The sequence below is a fragment of the Vigna unguiculata genome, chromosome 7, assembly GCF_037176805.1.
Source record: "Vigna unguiculata cultivar grain cowpea cultivar isolate G323 ecotype 2 chromosome 7, ASM3717680v1, whole genome shotgun sequence".
Taxonomy (NCBI): domain Eukaryota; kingdom Viridiplantae; phylum Streptophyta; class Magnoliopsida; order Fabales; family Fabaceae; genus Vigna; species Vigna unguiculata.
The window spans coordinates 40,267,191-40,288,431 of NC_140798.1; the positions used below are offsets into that span (position 1 = coordinate 40,267,191).

Sequence of the window (21,241 nt, forward strand, 5' to 3'; positions counted from 1 at the left end):
CGTATCCCATATATAATAATATCACACTATTTTTGTAAACATTTTTTTCTCATGGGTGAAAAAAGTTACTGGATAATGTATTTTTAGTCCTACCAAGTTAGAAACTACTTGATGGTGGAAGAAAACATTGATTTCTTTAGCTTTCCTATTAAAGATTTCAAGTAAGCTTTTAAGTAAGCTTTTATAAAAGGTCATGAAATCTCTTGTTTTTTTTTTTTTTTTTAAAAATATTTTTCAGCTTAAAACAAATATATTTTTCTACAAGATCTAAATGTAAATAAAAATTCTCAAGAACATGAAAAGAAAAATAACATTAAACAACATATATCAGACATACCCTTTTTTTAGAGAGTAATCTAGATACTATTAAATTTTATACTGTTATTCAATAATAAATCATCACGCATACTAAAATCATTAACTTTCTACAGTAATAATTTTAAAAGCCATCATATAATTTTCTTATCTTGTTTTACGAGAAATTAAACTCTGTTATTTTAGCTAGTAAAGTCATATTCTAGACTTCCAATGGTTGAAGGACAAAGTGGAGGCCCAATACACACAGCACGCCAACAATAATTCAAAATATATGATATAAGCAATGACAAAATGACATAATGATGAAAGGAACCACTATATGAAAGCTCGAAAATGACCATTTTGTAAAATAAATAACTAAAAATAAAAGGAGGATTTTTCATACGTGAAAACACCATCAGCACCATTAGATAATTGAGCACTTTAAACTACATATGCTAGTTTGTAGTAACTACACCAATAGAACCAAAATTCCTTCCAACAGAACCAAGTTATTGAAAACTATGTATTCAACCATGCCATGTTCATAGTGTGAGTTGATATAATAGAACTCATTTCTTCTCAGTTGATTTTGTGACGGTAACTCCTTTGGCTGCTTCAACAAGTCCCTTCAAAGAATCTCTCCTAGGCCTTGCAACCTTGTTGTTAGGATCAAATAGTAGGACTTCTTCAAATGCTTTCAAAGCAGACTTGTAATCCTTTTTACTGTCATAAGCATCTCCAAGATTATTCCAAGCAGTGACATAGCCTGGTTGAAGCTTCACAGCTGTCTCAAACTGAGCAATTCCCTTGTCAACTTTCCCATCTCGGACATAGCTTACACCAAGAGCATTGTAAACCTATTGATGAATTGGTTTATGTAATAGTTACCATACCAAAGTTGTTAACAACTCATATCAGAATAAGAAAGGAGCACCACCAACACACTCTTTATTGTTGATAAGAAAATTATAAGAAACTACAAATCATGAATGGAAATAAAGAGTGAAACTACAATGGTTGCAATCAAACAAATCATCTAACCTGAGCAAGATCAGGATTATCCCCATCCCATTTCTCAATTGCTTGAAGCAAGTACTTGGTAGCAGCAGGGTAAAATTTCCTGCGCAGCATCACAGCACCAAGTTCAAAAAGCTCAGTTGCACCAGCATCACCGCTTCTTACTTGTTCCTGAGACAATGAAAAACAGGAACAAGGACAAAGGATCATAAAACATCTAGTTCCAAATGGCTTGCACTTGTGTATATACTCTTTATTAAGGTACCAAACCAGAGAAAACAAACTTAAAGAGCTTCAGGGTCTAAAACATTTTTTGAGGTTAACACCATGTATCTTGCCCAAGAAATAATCTAAAGGACCAAAGGGAAGATGCATAGGTTCTCACCTGCAACTCTTTGGCAGATAGGTCCAGTTCTCTGCGGACAAGAACTTGGCGAATCACAAAAAAAGTCCCGGTCCCTAACAAACCCAGTAGCAATACCAAGTATATTAGTTGGATGCTTAAATCAAACAATTCTCCAACCTCATATAACTCGTTTATCTTCATTGAGCTGCTTGCATAAGAAACATCAGGAGAAATCACTGATATAGTTTGCCCAAACAAGAATGCTGAAACCCATTTGGATGATCTTGCATCTCCTTCAAGATGTTTGGTTGTAAAGTCATTCACTGAAAATCCTGCAAGAGAAAATTGGAAAAGGGCAAAGTCTCAGGTGACCATTTCAACTTTAAAACAAAATTCGAAGATTTTGAGTTAGCTAACGTTTACCCAAATGTTTGAACACAAATTTCCATGGATTTTACCCAATCAGTTTCGGTAATTTGACTACTAAAAACAACCAACATAATCAAATTTCATGAAAATATCGTAATTACTTTTGCTACCTATAGCTATCAAATAGAGTTGAATGATTGAATCCATTCAAATTGTTTAGCCCATTGTAGTTTGTACACTTCTTAAGGACAGGTTCGACCCCTCCTTTAAATCCGCTAGCCATTCAAGGTAGGCTGGCTTTCTTATGAAACAAAAAAAAAAAAATAGTATACTTTCCCAAGTATTTTTCTAAATTTTCATATTGAAGAAGAATTATAAATTTATGGCCTTTTATGGGTTAACAAAATTGTATCTTGCCTGTAAATTGTTCTGCTTGTAGAAGTGTTATTTTTTAATTGGTGTGACAAAAAAGAGAATAAGAAACGGGGATAGTGATTTGGTTCCCTACAAATTAAGAGGGTTAACCAACCCCAGTTCCATGAAGTGTCATGGATGGTTAACACATTGAGCAGCTTGAGGATTAACTTCAAGAACAAAAGATTCAAACACCAATAAATACAAGCATGGGATAGGGGCAAATAAGATTACTGAAAAACAAAATGGGTAACACACTTCAAATTATTGAAATAACAGATTAAACCAAGTTCATTAGTGGTAGACAGTCAAACAAAGATGGGTGATCTTCTCAGCTAGGAAAAAGGTACATCCGTATCAGTAACATTATATACAATGTAGTTGACCTATGATTCTACGAACATGTAAATCTAAATGGATGATATAATTTATCATGCAGTTCATCTCAACAAACCTCATTATCATTTCCTTTATGTCTTTTTTTATCTTGGTGGTATAATAACAGAGTATTTGTTGATCACTACATAGATAGAATGCTTTAGAGGTCTATCAAAATTTGAGCACGATAGCATCACAGCATCATATGGTCAGTTCCTACATTCTAGAGAAACAACAGCACGTTAAGACTAAATTTTTTCCATTACAAAACTTGCCATTTTTCTATAAAACACATTACCAATTCACTCGTTATACGCAAAAACATGTTAACACTAATAAAATTAGCAACAGAGAATAGGGAATTACTTGTAAATTGTTTGTTGAAAAGGTTACTAAGGAATTCCGTTGGCATTTTCCTTTGAAACTTCTGTCTTCGTCCAGATGAAAGAAAAGATTAGTATCCGGAACTTAAGGAGTAAACAAAGGGCACGAATAAAGAGAATGCTTTAAAGATTAAACTGATAATGGTATTTAGAATGAATCACATTTATACAAGACCTAGAGTTGATTTCTGTCACCAAAATAAAAGAGAAATCAATGAATCAACTAGAACTGTAAGAGGGAGTAGGAGAATCAGATTATGAAGATGAAAGGTATATTGGAATACAAGATTTAGTAATTGATGTAATGAAATGCTTAATTTTGTTGTAAAACACGTGAAACTTAAACAACCTGCAGCAAAATCCCGCTCTTCACTGCATCAAGATTGTCTCCATGTCGTATGGAACATTTTTGCTGAATTCCGAAGGCATTTACCTTTCTGTAAAGAGTGCTCTAAGTTAATATTCATCCATGCATCACACCACTGTGAACCACTAAAAAAACAAGAGCCTTTAAGAGGGTAACAAAACTGAAAGTATGGAATACGAATACGTATCACGCTACAAGCCTAGATATTCATCACCTCTATCACTTCAACATAAATCACTCTATCACAAAAAGAGAAATGCTATCAACACACTCTCCACTGTGAGCTGAAATTTGCTAGAAATCGCAAAATTGTACACTTTGGTAGAAGTAGCCAATACAAAACTAACTTGGTGCTGACCAATTACATAGTTACCCAATTCAGTACTCTCCTAAACAACATTAACCACTAACACTAATAACATTTGCATGAAGCATGGAAGAAAGATGCAAATGAGGCACCCCATTAACCCACGACGCTCAAGCTCTAATCTTTTCCAATTAAGAGATAAAAATGGTAGAAAATTAAAGAGAGAAAGGAAAGGGAATTACTTTACAGAACATGAGTAACGACGAGGATGCGAGGATTGGGAAGGGGAGGATGTAGAGAGTTTGGAAGGGAATTGGTTGCAGAAAAGGGTGAAGGGAACAGAGTCATTGAACTTGGATGGGAATAGAGTGGAAAGAGAGGGAGAAGAAGTGGAAGGGAGAAGGAGGAAGTGAGTGAAAATGGAACCACCCATCTTCTGTTTCTGCTTTTTGAGTTGTTCCGGTTGGGGTTATCCTGCTCCAGCAACCTATGCCACCTTGGACCGGAACATCATTGTTACATAACCTTCTTCATTTATCCTTTTTAGTTTCCGGAATTTTCTTTACTAAACTTCATACACATTGTGTTCTATTCAATACATATATTTCCTTTTTTTCTTCTTAATAATCTGGTCTTTATCGTTTTAGTGATTGGATTTTTATCTTTTAAAAATAAAATGTTTATATATTTAAAAAATAGTTTTAGTAATTTATTATCTAATTTTAGTAATGTAACTAATTTATTATTTACATATATTTACCAAATTTAACAAATAAAATTACGATAATCAAAATTATCTATTTTATAAATTTATGGACCTCAAAATTATTCGCATATGAAATTATAGAGACCGACTTTATAATTAAACAAAGAAAAAAACATTTCATATCTTCAAAATATATAATATATATATAGTATTTTTTTTAAATGTCTTAAGTTTCTTATAATAATTATTCATAAGAATATAGTTTTCCAAATATATTATAATATTAATGTGTAATTTTAATTATTATTCTTATTATAATTCAATTAATATTTTTTTCTTTAAATATTTTATTAAAAATTTATATTGAATAAAAACCCTACTTGTTTATTTATTACAATATATTTTGGCTAGAAATCTTTGATGTTATTGTTGTCATCTAACTCAATTTCTTCCTCCTCTGCATCCCTTGTAGGTGCTTGTTTCGATCATTCTACTACTGTGTTAGAATTTATCACGTTCAAAATTACCATTGATTATTCAATCTATATTAATTAGTATTTATAATTTTTTATTAAATGTGGTACGCATCCTCTCACTTTATCCTAATAATTTATATATACTTGATTACTCCCTTCTATTTATTATTTTTAGATAGATAATTTGTATTTTTTTTTCTATGTTCAATTAGAATTTAAATACGAGGATCAGATACTTAGATAACATGAAACAATTCAATTATAAATTAGTAGGGTGGAATGATTTAAAGGATGTACGTGGTTTTGGAGTAGACAATAAATGGTGTGATAAAAATATTATATGGAATATTAAAAGTAGATCAAAATTCAAATTTTGAAAAGATGGGTGGATTGATCACTTGCTGAAAAATTTCCTGAGTTATGTAGTAACTCTATTATGAAACACGCAAGGATATCAAAAGTAGGTGTATGAAATAATTTTATATGAAAATGGAAAATAAAATGGAAGAGAGAATGATTTGAGTGGAAATTAGCACAAATAAATATGTTCAGACAAATATTAATATAATATGCACTACGAATACATTGACATGATTATTGGAAATGGAAAAAAGATAAATAAGAGATATACACGATAAACTTATTATATAAAATTATATATAATAATATTTGTGATGATTATGATAAATTATTTAATATAATATGGAAGACAAATGCAGTATTTAATGTCAATTATTTTATTTTGAGAGTATGTTTGAATAGTATGACAATTAAGGATAATCTCCGACATAAAAATATACTAATTTTCTGTAAGATGTAAGTGTTCTGAAGTACAAACTACGAAAAAGTTACTTCAATGTATATTTTTGGAATGTTAGATAGTAAATTTTGCTTGGGATCTATGTTATAAATGGATATGAATAATAATAGTCTCGCTCTTAGAGAACAAAGTCATATACCATTTTTATCATTTTAACATGCCAAGATTGAATAGAAAAGGAAATTTGATTTGGAATTTTACTTGGATGACTTTAATGAAAAGTATATGAGATTATAGAAATAACTTTTTGTTAGAAATACAAAAGTTGGTGGTGTGAAAATATTTGTAAATACACAAGTGAAAGCATGGACTTGGATTAGAAACAAAATCCTAAAAGTTATTTTCTTATACTCTGATTAGTGTTTATCCCTCAAAATCTATATTACAAGTATCACAAAATAACTCTATATCTCAAAGTGTAGCTTTAGTGAGATAGAGGCTTATTTTGTTTTAGTTAGTTGTATGTAAGTATGCAAGAATGAAGATGAATAATTTGGTCTCACAAATCATAATGACAACTACAAAAGAGATTACATGAGCAATATTGTGGAAAACCAACTCTAAAATCCTTTATAAGTGCATCACATATTATAATGATAAAAGATGTATCATACATGATAATTTTTTTAGGAATTATAGATATTTTATGAGGCCTAAAATTAGGTTTTACATATATTTTTTTTTGTAAGTTAAAGTCCACAGGTGCTTCTTTATTTATTCAATTTTCTCTTTTTTCATTGAAAAAATTACGCAACAAAAGAGGATTTATTAACTAAGTAATGCTATTTGTGATTTTTTAGAATTTTAAATTTAGGGTTAAAAAATGATTTTTAAATTTGAAGTTGCGGCTGGTTGATAATTAATATTTCCAGCATAATGTTTTAAATTGTAATTTATTAAATGCATTCCCTAAGTTTAATATTTGAAATAAATTGAGAAGTAAAATATACTTTTTAAATTAACGATTGAAAATAACATTTATTGAAAAGTTTTTTTTTCATAAAAACAAATCACATTTTGTTTTTCTATGTTTTGATTACTTCACTTGTTTCTTTACTAAATTGCAATTTTTATGTTATATTTTTTTTTATCACTACTTTTGTACTAAACTGCAAACATAGATGAACCAACACTTAAAACAACGTTACTCACATTAACATATAACATCGGACGGTGTGGTACGGTGGTTGGTTTGATTTGGTTTGGTTAGAGTTGGAACTTGGAAGCTCCGTCTCCTTTCGATGAATTCGAGGAAAACCCTTACTACTTAACACTGAACAACTAACACATTCTCCTCATTTCGTTTATCTTCAATCCAATCCAATCCAAAGCCATTCTCATTCTTTCATTCATTCAGCCATGGCTCACCTTCTCCACACTTCCTTCGTCCCCTCCTCCTCCTCACTCCGCCGCGCCGCCGTTACTCACCGCAAAACGACGTCTCCCCTCGTCGTTCGGGCCAAGATCCGAGAGATTTTCATGCCGGCGCTCAGCTCGACTATGACTGAGGGTAAAATCGTCTCCTGGACCAAATCCGAGGGCGACAAGCTCTCCAAGGGCGACAGCGTCGTTGTCGTTGAGTCTGACAAGGCCGACATGGACGTCGAGACCTTCTACGACGGCTACCTCGCCGCCATCGTCGTCGAGGAAGGTGGCGTCGCTGCCGTCGGATCCCCCATCGCATTCCTCGCTGAGACCGAGGATGAGATTCCTCAAGCCAAGTCCAAAGCATCCTCTTCCTCTTCCGCGCCCGCACCTGCACCTGCACCTGCACCAGCGCCGCCAGTGGAGTCTCAACCGGAGAAGGTTGCGGCACCCGTCGCAGCTGCGGTTCCGACTCCGGTCGTAGTGTCCAGTCATCCTGCTTCGGAGGGAGGGAAGAGGATTGTTGCGTCACCTTATGCGAAGAAGCTCGCCAAGGATTTGAAGGTGATTTTATAGTTTGTTAGACCGTTGTGAATGAGTTAGATAGTTACTTAAATTTCTAGATAAGAAGAAAATAATACACAAAAATGAGTGAAACTTGTTCTGTTAGTTAAAATTAACTTATGCTGCTCAACATTTTCCAGTTAGAGACACTAAGAGAAGGTAGACGAGTTTCTATAAAAATTGAAGTGCATGTGTAGGTTTTAAGATATAAGAGATGTTTGTTTATTTTACTATTTTATTTTCTTATGAGTTGAATTTTAACTGGAGAAAGAAGTTATAAGAGATGTTTAATTGATTTTAACTCAGAGAGAACTTTAATTTATTATACCTTTTTTATGTTTTTCTCTTATAAGTATTTAATAAGAAGTTTGATCTAGTAAGGTCTTAGTTGCATTTTGTCCAGTACATTTGCCTAATGGTAAGAGCTTTACTCATCTATCACATTTACATCTTCTTGCACTTTCTTGTTCTTTCCATTCTCTCTGTTCGGTTGGGCTCTTGACATGTTTTCCAACAGGTGGAGTTGGGGAGGATAGTGGGAACTGGACCGATGGGGAGGATTGTTGCTAAAGATGTTGAGGCATTTGCAGCTTCTGGGGATGTTGCAGCAGCAGCGTCACCAGCACCAGGGAAGAGTGCAGCACCTGCCGGGGTGGAGTTGGGGTCTGTGGTGCCTTTCACTACAATGCAGAGTGCTGTGAGTAGAAACATGGTGGAGAGTTTGGCAGTTCCCACTTTCAGGGTTGGTTACACCATCACCACGGATGCACTTGATGCCTTGTACAAGAAGGTGAGCTTTGAATGTGCAATGAAATTTGGATGTGAAATGCATTAAGTGTTGTTGCATTGAATTGCTCTTCTAGTTGTTTAAATCGCATTGACATATCATTTTGGTTTTCTTTTTATTGTTTGTTATGGTTCTTTTGTGAGTTTGATGTTGCCATACTGTGGAGGGAAGAGGTCATACTATTATTACAGATCTTTTGTGCTTGGTTTTCTGACTGTTTGAATTGTTCTAATTGTTTTCAAACTCTGTTGGTTCTGCATTTTGTTGAAAGCTTGGTGCCTTTAGAGATTAACACTCAACCCATTAAAAGAGGGTGAAAAGGGGGAGTTCACATACTTTGTAATTTATATGTGGTACTAAATATGAATGTTCTTCCCTAAGTCATTAGATATGGTTGTTATTGTGATTATCATTATGATTATGATTATGTTGATGCTAGATGAATATCACATGGGTTCCTGTGACCTTTGTGTTTAATATGTAACGGACACTTTATCCAATTTGCATAGTCAATAGTATCTTTAATTAGACAATCTTCTTAGACCTTGTAATGAATGGTGGTTTAGTAATTGACATAGTCAATTGCAAGGACTGTTCCCAATTTTTTCTTTAGGATCTTTGCATAACACAAAAGGGAGTAAAAACAGCTGTAAAGAAAATTATTACCAAAAGTGGTCAAGTGTAAAAATACTAGCCATGTATTAATTTATGTTCTTTGTGAAGTTGTTACTTGTTACTTGAACATGCTAATGGGGTAGTTGATAGTTTGATATCTTCACATTTCTAAATTATTCATACCTAGTCCCTGGAGTTCTGGATTCATACCCAAATTCATTGATTCTATTTTAAAAAATTTCAGATCAAGTCAAAGGGAGTTACTATGACAGCATTGCTTGCCAAGGCTACTGCGCTTGCACTGGTCAAACACCCTGTTATCAACTCTAGTTGTAGAGATGGTAATAGCTTTACATATAATAGCAGCATCAATGTTGCAGTTGCTGTGGCTACAGATGGTGGTTTGATTACACCAGTGCTTCAGAATGCTGACAAGGTTTTTTTATACTCTAATTTGATCAACTTCTAATCCACTCTCCTCTAATATAAGACGGTTCTTAATTGTGAAAAGGTATATTTAATGTATGTTGTAGATTGATGTCTATTCATTGTCGAGAAAGTGGAAGGAGTTGGTTGATAAGGCCAGGTCCAAACAGCTGCAACCTCATGAATACAACACTGGTACTTACATGTATTTTATTGGTTTTGTTCTGCATCTTAGCAAATTTTCAAATTTATTATTGAATCCTTGAAAATTGTAGGTAGTAGAGTCTAGAAATTTTGATAGTTGACTTCATATTAGTTTAATTAGAATTGAGAAGTCTATCACTACATACATAGGAGATATCTTTGAATGAAAAGAAAAGAACTACATACATAGGAGATATCTTTGAATGAAAAGAAAATAATAGCTCATAGTTTCAAAATATGAATGACAATATTGGTGGCCAAGTTCATGATTAGTGTGTGCACTGGGCAGACGTGTCTAAAGTTAATATCAGTATGAAAATTGGATTGGGATGCTTTGATGGATTATCATCTACATAATCTTGTTATTTGACTGGATTGCAACTGTGAAATCGAAGAATATATGACGCAGACATTATACATCTACATAGGCTATATATTTGAACAGTTGGTTTTAGGCATGGAATGTAATCATATAGGCAAAAAGTATAATTTGTGGAACATTTGCAGTTTATAACTATATACCAAAGAAAAGCTTTATTTTATATGGGCAATTCACTGACAAAGCTGGAGATTGCATATGAATGTTTATCTATTTTCTTTTAGTGTAAGTTGAAGGGAAGTGTGAATTATGATACCAGAAAATCTGTACAGATCAGTTTTCTGATGCTCCATTGTTGTATTCTTCTAGGTTTACAATTGCAATGAGTGCTTGAGATTAAAGAATAAGTTGGGCTTGAAAGACTAAGAACAATGAGTCCTTAAGCATGAGGATTTACAAATATGACTTTTAGAATTATTTTTGGGAACAGAGCAGAGGATTTATGTTCTATTAGCTGGCCACAGCGTGGGCTTTAGTTAGCATAAGACTAAGGATGCGAAAAGTTAAACGAAGAGAGAATGTAAAGTTTAGTGATGCTGTGGTCATCACTATTCAACAGCGAGGTCTGATAAATAACAAGTTGGAGGGAATTAAAAAAAGCTTACAATTTTAAAACAAGTAACATCAACCAAAAGGCCTATCTCACTAAGTTTGGCCAACCATTTTTTATGACATATTAGTTGAGGTCTTGATAGTTTTTAAAATCAAAATTTTAGTGATACAATGTAGTTTCCTCACTGATCAAAATTTTATGACATTGGATCAAATTAAGAACTCTGATTTGGATATTTGCGTATCCTCACTGATTGCTTTTATTATTTTCCACAGGTACTTTCACTCTTTCCAATCTTGGAATGTTTGGTGTTGATCGCTTTGATGCTATTCTGCCACCTGGAACTGTGAGTGTTTTACTTGTGGTCAAATATTGCAATTGCAAGAGATTGACTAAATGTTCCAATTCTGTTAGTGATGGGCAACACGAACATTATAATTCTTTGGATTTTTTTGTGTAGGGAGCAATAATGGCTGTTGGAGCATCACAGCCAACTGTCGTGGCTACCAAGGATGGTCGCATTGGCATGAAGAACCAAATGCAGGTACGAGAGAGAGTCCTGACATTTGCATACATAGGACTATGTCTTAGCTATTGTTAGAAAAACATAAATCCAGTTCCACACTTGTTTCCTATAATTGAAGAAGTGTAAATTTGCAGGTCAATGTCACAGCTGATCACCGAGTCATCTATGGCGCTGATTTGGCTTCGTTCTTGCAAACACTCTCACTGATTATTGAGGACCCCAAAGATCTTACATTTTAGTCTCATTTTCCTAACAAAGTGAAACAGCATTCCTTTTCGGGGTGTGATTCCTCTCATCAGGTTTGTGGGGTTCTTAATTCTCGACAAGCAGAAATTGAAGGAGTCAATTACTATTCACTCGGGATTTTGCCAAGAGTTTTGAATAGAAAAGTTGAGCTGTGGTTTCTTATAACATATTTTTAGTCGAAAATGTCATTTACAATTTTTCCTTAGTGCTGCCTTTTACTTTTTTTTTTTTTTTGTTTATTTGGGATGTTCATTAGTCTAATAATGCACATAATTTTATGTAAGCATACAACTTATTTTTCGATTCCAAATCTTGAAAAGTGAAACTCAAATGATTGAGGGTAAAAGTTTGTTTGCATAAAATGTTGCTTCTCAGTTTTTATTCCACCAAGTTTATCCCGTTCACAAGTTCTTGTTTTGTTTTGTTTTTTGATTGGCACAAGTTCTTGTTTTGTGACTAATGAAAAACATTATACTTGTTTTTACTAAAATTAATCGGCTCAAACATCAACCAATGTTTGTTGCATTTGATTTGAATATACTTTTATCGTTTTTGTTCCTTTTTCTTATCATTTTAGCTCTTATAATATAACTTTTTTCTATTTTAATTTATTTCATTACCCTTTTACTATTAAACGAGGACGTGACACAAGAAATACCATGCCATTTGGATACGTAACATCACATGTGTCATAAAAATGAAATACCATGTCATTTAAATATATGACATTACAATACATCACACACCATAGGATCATATATCACAGCATTACTTAAACCAGTGTTATCCCGTTCAAGGATCGACCATCGTTTTAAAAAGGTTTTTAAAAACATTAGAGTGATATCAATGCCTTATGTAGTTTGACTTATGTCTCATTAGTATTGTATCTTTCTAGTAAAACTTTATCCTTATAAACCTAATACATTGTTTCATGATTTCATAAAATAAAGAATTACAATTTCTTAACAACGGAGAATCACAATTTTTAAGAGTAAAATTGTTTTAACAATAAATAATAAAAAAATTAAATAATACGATAAAAAGGTAAAGAATTTCAAATTTTTCATTAGAATCATTTTAAATTTCTAAAGAATTTAAAAGTTTTGTTTTAAATTATGAAAAGAAAAATTGACTGCAATATGATTTGATGTCCAGCTTCATTTTACAACTACAGTCTCTATCCTTTTACGATTTTTTCTTTTTTCACTCTACCTTACTTTCTTTTCTAGTGTGCCAATTGACAATTATTGACTCCACAGTGAAAGAATAAATAGGTACATTGGTTTAGCCTTTCATAGCAAATGAATAATCTCATACTTAATATGTAGTGAACAATAGATGTAGCTTTGTGCAGCAGTTGAACTAAAACCCTCCCATAAAACAATAATCTGCTCCAAACCCACCCTACAAGCCTAACCAAACCCACACTCACATCATTCCCATCTCTCTAACATCTGAAAAATTCTCACTTTAACTACCCAAGCCATGGATACAGAACCCTAATTCAGCTTCTCCAACATGTGTGACACTTGTGTTCATACCATGGATTCACCAAAGACCTCTTCTGACCAAGTCCTCAGAGAAGGAACCAAAGAAGATGAAAAAGAATACTTTGAAGCAAAGTTGGAAAATGGAAAGAACATGAGAAGAATAGATGATGATGATGAAGAGGTTCCAATGGACTTGCTGTGGGAGGTTTTCAATGAAGAGTTATCTTCAGCAACAAAGTTTGCTACTTCTTCAAAGGAAATGGTTGAATTCAAATGTGCCAAGACAAGCACTGCTCTTGTTCAAACCAGGAACAGGTATGGTATGTTGGTGATGGTTAAGGTCTTCAAGAAGTTCTTTTCCATCAACAGTTCTCAAATAAAGTTATTTTGGCAATCAGACTAATAGCTTCTGAGTAATATTTTTCTCTTTTTAATGCATGAGATGCTGTCTCTCACTATGAAATGTGTATAAAAGTATATATAAATCACAGATAATCTTTCTCTGATTTATTCTTATGAGTTTCATTAATAGATTTTAATCAATAAATCAAGGTTTAATTAGTCGGATAGTATTCACTTTTATTTAAATGAGTTAGTTTAATATCCGTTTTTAAAAATGTATCAATTGAGTCATAATTTTTGAAAAGATGTCTCAATTAAGTTATTTTCAGAAAAAAATTATTAATACAGTTAACGGTGTTGATATTTAAAATGACTTACAAAATTAAGTATTGATATTTATATTAAAATTTAGTAGTAAAAGTCATGAATTAAGTTAATGGTTTTAGTAATTTTTGTCTAAAAAGAGATCTGATTAAGACACTTTTTCAAAAGTTGGCACTAGATTGACATATTTTTAAAAGCGGGTACCAAACTGACATATCTGAACGAAAATGGGTATCATCAGACTAATTAAACCATAAATCAATTATATGCTTTGTGTTTTATTCTAGAATCTTTCTCTGATTTCTTCTTATTAGTTTCGTTCAGTATTGTTGGAGTGAACTGTGAAACCAAATTTGTAAGGTTAAACCTCCAAAGTTGGATATATCATCGAGAAATAGCATTCATTGGAGCATTAACAATAAATGCTTAAAAGTAGTTTGCATATAAACAAAATATACTTTCTTATGTGCCTTCCTATAATATAGAAAGAGATGATATTAATCTTGGCATGCACGTCTCTTTTATTTTTAAACAGGCAAATTTTCTTTATTTTTTTAATGGGATGACACTTGAATTTTCTAATTTTTAAATACAAATTCATCTTTATTCTATTTTTAATAATTGATTCTCATTTGTCTTATTTTTTAATAAACAATTACAAACAATATAAAAGAGAAAAAACTCTTTTATAAACAAAAAATTGAATTATATAAATAATTTTTTAATATGATGCATGTCACGTAACTATTGTCAAGACATCGATGCTACTTACAGTAGAAGATATTTGTATCTGAACTGGTGCAAAACACAAACACAAGTTGGATATCACCCGCGTTAATTTCAAATAGATATTTAACTACAATGTGTTATATATAAAAGAATTAAATATGTTTTTGTCATTAACTTATAATAAAAATAAAAATAATTTTTTTTTTAATTTTAAATCAATTTAATCATTTAAATATACGAAAGATCGAATACTCTCTTGCCCCAACCCATCTTCATTATTTTCATAGATCTAAAAGTAGAACATCACAAATTTTTTAACTTGACTTTATATTTCCTTTCGGATTCTTCTATATCGGAAGATATAGTTCCATGTGCATTCCACATTCCATTTGAAAAATATTTTTAAATGTACCAAAATATTTAAAAACTCACTCGTTTATGATCACAAACATTTATCAATAATTGTACGGGTTGTAGTTGGGCTAGTCCATTTCCCTTGCTTTCTTCTCTTCTTATTTTCTGCACCCACTCCTTTTTGGTCACACATGGCAACAGTAAAAGCCACCTAAGGATCACCGCTTATTATCTAAAACCTTAGATTTATGAATCTTATAAATTCAACTCAAATTTGAATTTTCTAAACCCTAAACCCTAAATCTTATATTGTAAAGTAACCAGAAGAGTATAAAGGATTTGAAGGAGTGTCAACTTTGGTTGATGTGGGAGGTTGCAGAGGGCAAACTCTCCACATGATAATCTTCAAGTACTCTACAATTAAGGGTATTAATTTTGACTTGCCCCAAGTTATTGAAAAAGCGCCATCTTACCCAAGTATATATACCATTAGCACAAGGCAATGATGCATGATAGTTTTAATTTTAATTTTTACCATAAGTTGACTTGGACACCATCTAAATTTGCATGAATTAAGGAATACAACATGTTGGAGGAGATATGCATCATTATGTACCAAAGGGTGATGTCGTGATTCTAAAGGTCAGAAAACACTTTCTATGACACTTAAATTTCATGTTTGAGAATGGTTAATCTCTCCGATAACCCGTAATACAAAAATTTTATAACACGAAACGAGAAAAGGTCTAAGACGACAACGATATAACTAATTTTTTTTCATGCTGGTCGTGTATTAGGGATTCTGTCATCAAGGAGTAACTCATAATATGTTGGTTCAAGTCTTTCAAATAGTAAAGGTCATTCAACTCTCTAGCATGTCCAATCGTCCTCCTCACTTTCTTGTTCTGCAATATACAAGAATTACTATGAAAAATACCATTACAAGAAGGGTCATTTGTGGACAATTTAGAAACATGTAGGACATTTTTCAGGAGTATGGTCAAGTTTACTTGTATATCTCCTTAACCCACTGGATATCATGTTTCCATCCGCTATAGAGATTTTTTTTATTACTAAGACATGAAAAATATGTGAAAAAAATTCAGGAAATTGTGTCATGTGATCAGTGACTCCAGTATGTAAAATCCAATGATTAGTAAAACGGGTATTTGAGACATTAAATCCAACAGAAAATGGTAACTTACCAGAATATGTCAATGAGCACATACGTTGGTTTTTTCATATTACCAAAGAAGGATCTTACTTTTTCTAACTCCTAATGGTTGAGTTATGAAACAGATCCTTTTGATTTTCAAAAACAACAATAATAATACGAGCAACATTTGGGATAATTTTTTCCATTCAAACGATAGGCTAAATGCACATTTTGTAACTCTCCTCTGGCTTGAGGTTTGTTTGAAAAATTTATGCAAAAAAAGGATTAAGGACTAATATTCACTCATTGTCACTGTCATGAGAATCCTTTAATGTGCTTTTTCGTTTGAAACATTCACTCTCTAAAACTTTGATGGTAGAAGAGAACAAATTTGATTATCCAAAGCACCTATGAAACTTATAGAGTTTTTTGTCCATCACATAGTAGTTGCTATAATAAATGGTTGCCAATTAGATGGGATTATAGTATCAAAAAATTTATGCAACAATTATAAATTGATTGACAAATGGACCACAACTATGAAAATTATTTATCATGTGAATATCTCATACTATCTCACATATCACACATTTGAAAAATTTCCAACCTTGTCTCCATTCTTGGTTTCAACCATCACAAAAAATCGATACACATAAGATAAAAATACAACAATAAAAGTTGCAATTGTGTATGATAGGCTGAAACACACAATAAAAATTAGAGGTTGGGCAAGTAACAATGAATGTTGCAATTAGGTTTATACAACCGTTAAGGTTGCTATATTTTACGATTAGGAGCTCTCATACCATCTAAAGAATAAAAGAGAACAAAATGATCTTCACTTACTTTTTCTTATTATAAACATTAAATACATATACATAAATTCTTCTAGACAAATAAATTCTTCTAGACAATTTTGAAATCTTTGTTAGTCAACTTTAGAAATAAAAATAAAATATACAATATTAAAGCTACTAAATGGATAATTATAATAAATAAGAATAATGTCAAAATTCTCTAAAATATTTTAACAGAAGGTAGTGTGACATATGTAAATTTTATTTTTAATTCTAGTTCAAGATGTGCCATGAGATATAAATGGATTGTATAAATTTTGAATATGTGTGTGCCACTTAACACAATCTAAATTTGTAAATTCGAAAATGAGATGAGAATGTATATTTACATATTTGTATATATCATGTTCTCGTCTCTATTCTCATCTACCCCTCATTCTCATCTCCATTTTAAATTATTAAAATATCTTTAATTTTTTCGATAATCTTAAAATGTTGTAGTAACTTTTCTTTGTTCATTAGTATTGTAATTAATTTTTAGGATACACATTCGATAAAGTTTTAATTTCTTTTATATAGTTATTTGGCCATTGTCCAGTTATTATTTAATACTCTTATTTGTTATTTATACAATTGTGTAACCTTTGTCTAAAATATGTATCCTTTTAACAATAATATTTGAAATTAATATTAAAAAATGAAATGAGTGTGTAAATGTTGATATGGGTATATCATTTTCTCAATATGATTGGGATAAATTTTTACTTTTTAAAGATGAAATGAGATAGTTTAACTTACTTCGTCCGTTGTCATTTTACATATTAATATATTACAAAAAAAAGTCTCAACAAAAATAAGATAAAAAGATGAAAAATAAAGTTATTTTGTATTTTATTTAATTTTATATATATATATATATATATATATATATATATATATAAAACCCTTAGTGCTAATATAATTATTACCGATATATTATTATTTATTTAAATATAGGAAAGATATGAATATCATTCTGTAAGAAGATAGAGACAACTTTCCCTAATAAATAAATAAATAGAATATTTAATAATAATATGTGAATTGAAATGTATCAACCATAACATCACTTGAACTTATGTTAAATAATAATCACAACTTCCTCTGATCTTAAAATATATAGTGTATGTTTTTATAAAATTAGACTTAAATTCTCCTTTGATTTAAAAAAAAAAAATCACATTACTTATATTTTTAATAAATCATGTTAGTTTTTCTCATATTTTTAATAAATTGACACTTACCTTCTTTATTTCATTTAAAAATATATTCAATAACATTTAAATTAAAAAACTAAATTTTTCATAATTTTTAAAATTAAGTTTAATGAATACGATATATTTAAATAAATCAAAGGCGAGTATTAATTATAAGTAAAGTGGATGTTATTTATTAAAACTATAAAAAAATATATATTTAAAAATTATGTGAAACACAAGTATCTTTTTATTAAAAATGTAAAAGAAACTGTGAGTATATTTTAAAATTAAATGGGATGTGAGTTTCATTTACCTCAGGAATCGCAATTTTCTCTAAAAGCAAATAATAATAAAAATTAATATTATTAGTGTTAATTAAAAATAATAATAAATTGATATTTATTTATTTTACTTTAAGTTAACATTTCCACTCTATTTTCTTTGAATTTGTTTTCAAATTAAGAACTTCTATTTTCATAATTTTTTTAATTTCTTTTCTTTTCACAAAGCGTTCTCTAAATTATTGGAGATGAAAAAATCATTATCTAAATTAGTTTGCATAAATTTTCAAAGGTTCTCGTTCACTTAGGGTTTCTGTTGATTTTGATGTTGATGTTGATATTTGTTGCATGAAAGTGAGGCATGACATGTGTCCATTTTTTTTTTTATGATATTCGGAAGGCATTTTAGAGGGGTTTTTCTTTCAGCACTTAATTTAAATTTTCTAAACTATAAAATATTTTGTCACTGGATATGCAGAAGGTAGATGTGTATTCATAGTTTACCATAAGAACTATAATAAATGCGATAATATTTACTTTCACAATTTTTATTATGATTTATTTCTCTTAAATTTTTAAAAGAAAAAATCGAGAGATTTAATTCCATAAAAGGTTCAATCGTTCAGTAATAATATAAACTGGATTTTGATAATATCAAATCGGATCAATGTCGTCAATTATAAAATCTGAGCTATCAAATCACATATAACGTAAAAACATCTTTTATTCATACTAAATAAAACAAAAAAAACATTTATTGTATGAAATTCCAAAATTCCTGGTTTCACATCATATTACATTACTTTTATTCCATCAAAGGGTAAAATATATTTTTTATTTTCAATACAAATAATGATATAGATGTTAGTATTCAAAAGAAAGATTATTTAACTATTCTAAAATAAAAAGAATATTCAGTTATTTATATTATGAAATAAATGAATATATTAATTTTTATTTATTATAAGATAAAATTTATTTAATTAAAAGATGACACAAGTTAATAAATAGTCTATTGTATAGTAAATAATATAAAATTAATTTATTTCCATAATAGCTATAATTCCGTCTAAGTTTTAGTTATTTTAGCTAACTTACTGTGCCGTTTCTATTCGAAAATGTTGATAACGTATTAAGTTATTACACGTTTATGCTTTTTCTATAAAAAAAACATATAATAGCTATATTCCTTTATAATATACGTATAAAAGTCTTCTACACTTAAACTAAGAAAAAAATATTTAACTTTTATTCATTTTTAATGTCATTTTAAGTGAGTTACGTGTGATATCACTGTTACTTTTTCTTATTTCAATACAAACTTAGGTGTCATTATCTTTTATAAATTATATTTTTTAATATTAATTAAATTATTAAGACGTTATTAATATTTCTCATGACAACTTCTACTTGACATAATGAAATGATATAACTAAAGTTGAACATAATTATAGTTGTTATACAAGAACATAGAATATTATGTTGTTGTAATTGTTTTACTGAAATTGAAAATTGCATGAGAAACTTATTTGATTCCAACTTGATAATCCAATCATCAAATTGAAATAATCCTTCAAATTATTTTAATCCCAAAATTCTCTTACGACATGTGAGAATACTTAATATCCCTTTTTTATTCTTTTATAATTATTAGTACAACAATTCACTCTTAGACTAATGTTAAATTAATATTTTTTTTATCATTATAACTATAACTTTTATTGTATTTTTATAATTATTTATAATTTATTTTAATATTTATTAGTACTGATACAAATAAAGTTATTTTATATGCACATATATCATTTTGATTTACATTGATTTGCTTTATTTTTGTATATTTTTCTTTTATTTTAACATAATAATTAATATCAACAACCAAACAGAAATAGAATGTAAAAAAATTGTCTTTCACGTTTTCCATAACGAATACCAAACGAAAAACAACAAAAAGATATAAGATGCAGATTAATTAGAACCAGAAGAAAGTGAAAAATCCAAAAATAATAAAAGGAAAAATGATAACCCACAATAAGCCAAAGATAATACAAGGAAGCTATGTGCACACGTGACGTTTAGTTTCAAAAAATAGTGCTAAAAATGAGAAATGATTCATGTAAATGTAATCCAAAAGAATTGACGAACATTTAGTATACAGATAGAATAAACAAAATACATTTATAGTACATATGATCTGATACGGAAACATGAAAAGAGAAATAGAAAGAGGGAAATAAATATATAATAAATACATATAAAATAAATGTGTATGTATATTATTGTTTACTAAAAATATCTTTAGAATCACAAAGCAAAAACATTATTTCTGTGCACAATCCTCATCTTTGCTCAAAAACAGAACAAAAACATACTAAAATGGAAGCATAAGCATTTGTACATTATCTCTTAGCATTGCACAGTTCCTGGAGTTTTTTAGAACAAACACATAAACTTTAACCCAACCCATATATTCTTTTACTCCTAGTATTGTCTTGATGAAAATAACATGTTGAAAAGTTTTATATCGGCACAAGGAAGTGAGTGTTAGTGATTATATAATGGGTTCTAAGTTTATCACGTTTCTTTGCTCCAAGTCAGAGACACTTTAAACTAATATTTGACTTTTTTATTCTCTTTAATAGAGTGTTGTGAGGTGTAAATTGGGATCAAATGGTTAATAGTGATTTTTGTGTGTCGTACAAATTTGCACATAGTAATTAATATTTTTGTTATTGGAGAATCATCCTTGGTTGCTGGAGTTGCATTGTCTTGAAAAGTTTCACATCGTCTAAATGACCAAAGAAGAGTGTTAATGACTATATAATGAACTGTAAGTCTATGATATTCTTTGTTCCTAGTCAAAGACACTTTTAAGCTAGTATTTGACTTTTCTTATTCTCTATTAACAGGATGATTTTTAAAGATAAAAAAGATATTTGTGGAGTAACCAGAATGCATACTTGGCTATAAAAACCACATGGT

General features: G+C 30.3%; 2 protein-coding genes and 1 pseudogene across 2 annotated transcripts; 2 read left to right on the forward strand and 1 right to left on the reverse strand.

Moving 5' to 3' along the window:
* Positions 1–638: 638 nt before the first annotated feature.
* LOC114189609 (Tetratricopeptide repeat (TPR)-like superfamily protein) lies at positions 639–4,420 on the reverse strand. The gene is made up of 6 exons (XM_028078222.2): positions 4,124–4,420; positions 3,557–3,644; positions 3,191–3,251; positions 1,703–1,995; positions 1,342–1,488; positions 639–1,157 (listed from the first exon to the last, which is right to left on the reverse strand). Exons 1-6 carry the CDS (start codon positions 4,312–4,314, stop codon positions 870–872), a joined length of 1,068 nt encoding a protein of 355 aa, XP_027934023.1. The 5' UTR covers positions 4,315–4,420; the 3' UTR covers positions 639–869.
* A 2,623-nt stretch (positions 4,421–7,043) lies between these two features.
* On the forward strand, positions 7,044–11,910 carry EMB3003 (2-oxoacid dehydrogenases acyltransferase family protein). Its single transcript, XM_028082112.2, has 7 exons — positions 7,044–7,812; positions 8,330–8,602; positions 9,459–9,650; positions 9,748–9,835; positions 11,052–11,122; positions 11,237–11,320; positions 11,437–11,910. Exons 1-7 carry the CDS (start codon positions 7,243–7,245, stop codon positions 11,539–11,541), a joined length of 1,383 nt encoding a protein of 460 aa, XP_027937913.1. The 5' UTR covers positions 7,044–7,242; the 3' UTR covers positions 11,542–11,910.
* A 952-nt stretch (positions 11,911–12,862) lies between these two features.
* Positions 12,863–13,573, forward strand: LOC114192647 (uncharacterized; annotated as a pseudogene).
* The last annotated feature ends 7,668 nt before the right edge of the window (positions 13,574–21,241 follow it).

Bases quoted from the DNA above. Each gene is read 5' to 3' on its own strand.
- LOC114189609 (XM_028078222.2), bottom strand. From the start codon at position 4,314: ATGGGTGGTTCCATTTTCACTCACTTCCTCCTTCTCCCTTCCACTTCT. The intron at 3,252-3,556 runs GTTGTTTAAGTT...GGACGAAGACAG, and splicing joins AGAGCGGGATTTTGCTGCAG to AAGTTTCAAAGGAAAATGCC. The intron at 1,489-1,702 runs GTGAGAACCTAT...TCATTGTCTCAG, and splicing joins TATCTGCCAAAGAGTTGCAG to GAACAAGTAAGAAGCGGTGA.
- EMB3003 (XM_028082112.2), top strand. From the start codon at position 7,243: ATGGCTCACCTTCTCCACACTTCCTTCGTCCCCTCCTCCTCCTCACTC. The intron at 9,651-9,747 runs GTTTTTTTATAC...TGTATGTTGTAG, and splicing joins TGCTTCAGAATGCTGACAAG to ATTGATGTCTATTCATTGTC. The intron at 11,123-11,236 runs GTGAGTGTTTTA...TTTTTTGTGTAG, and splicing joins CTATTCTGCCACCTGGAACT to GGAGCAATAATGGCTGTTGG.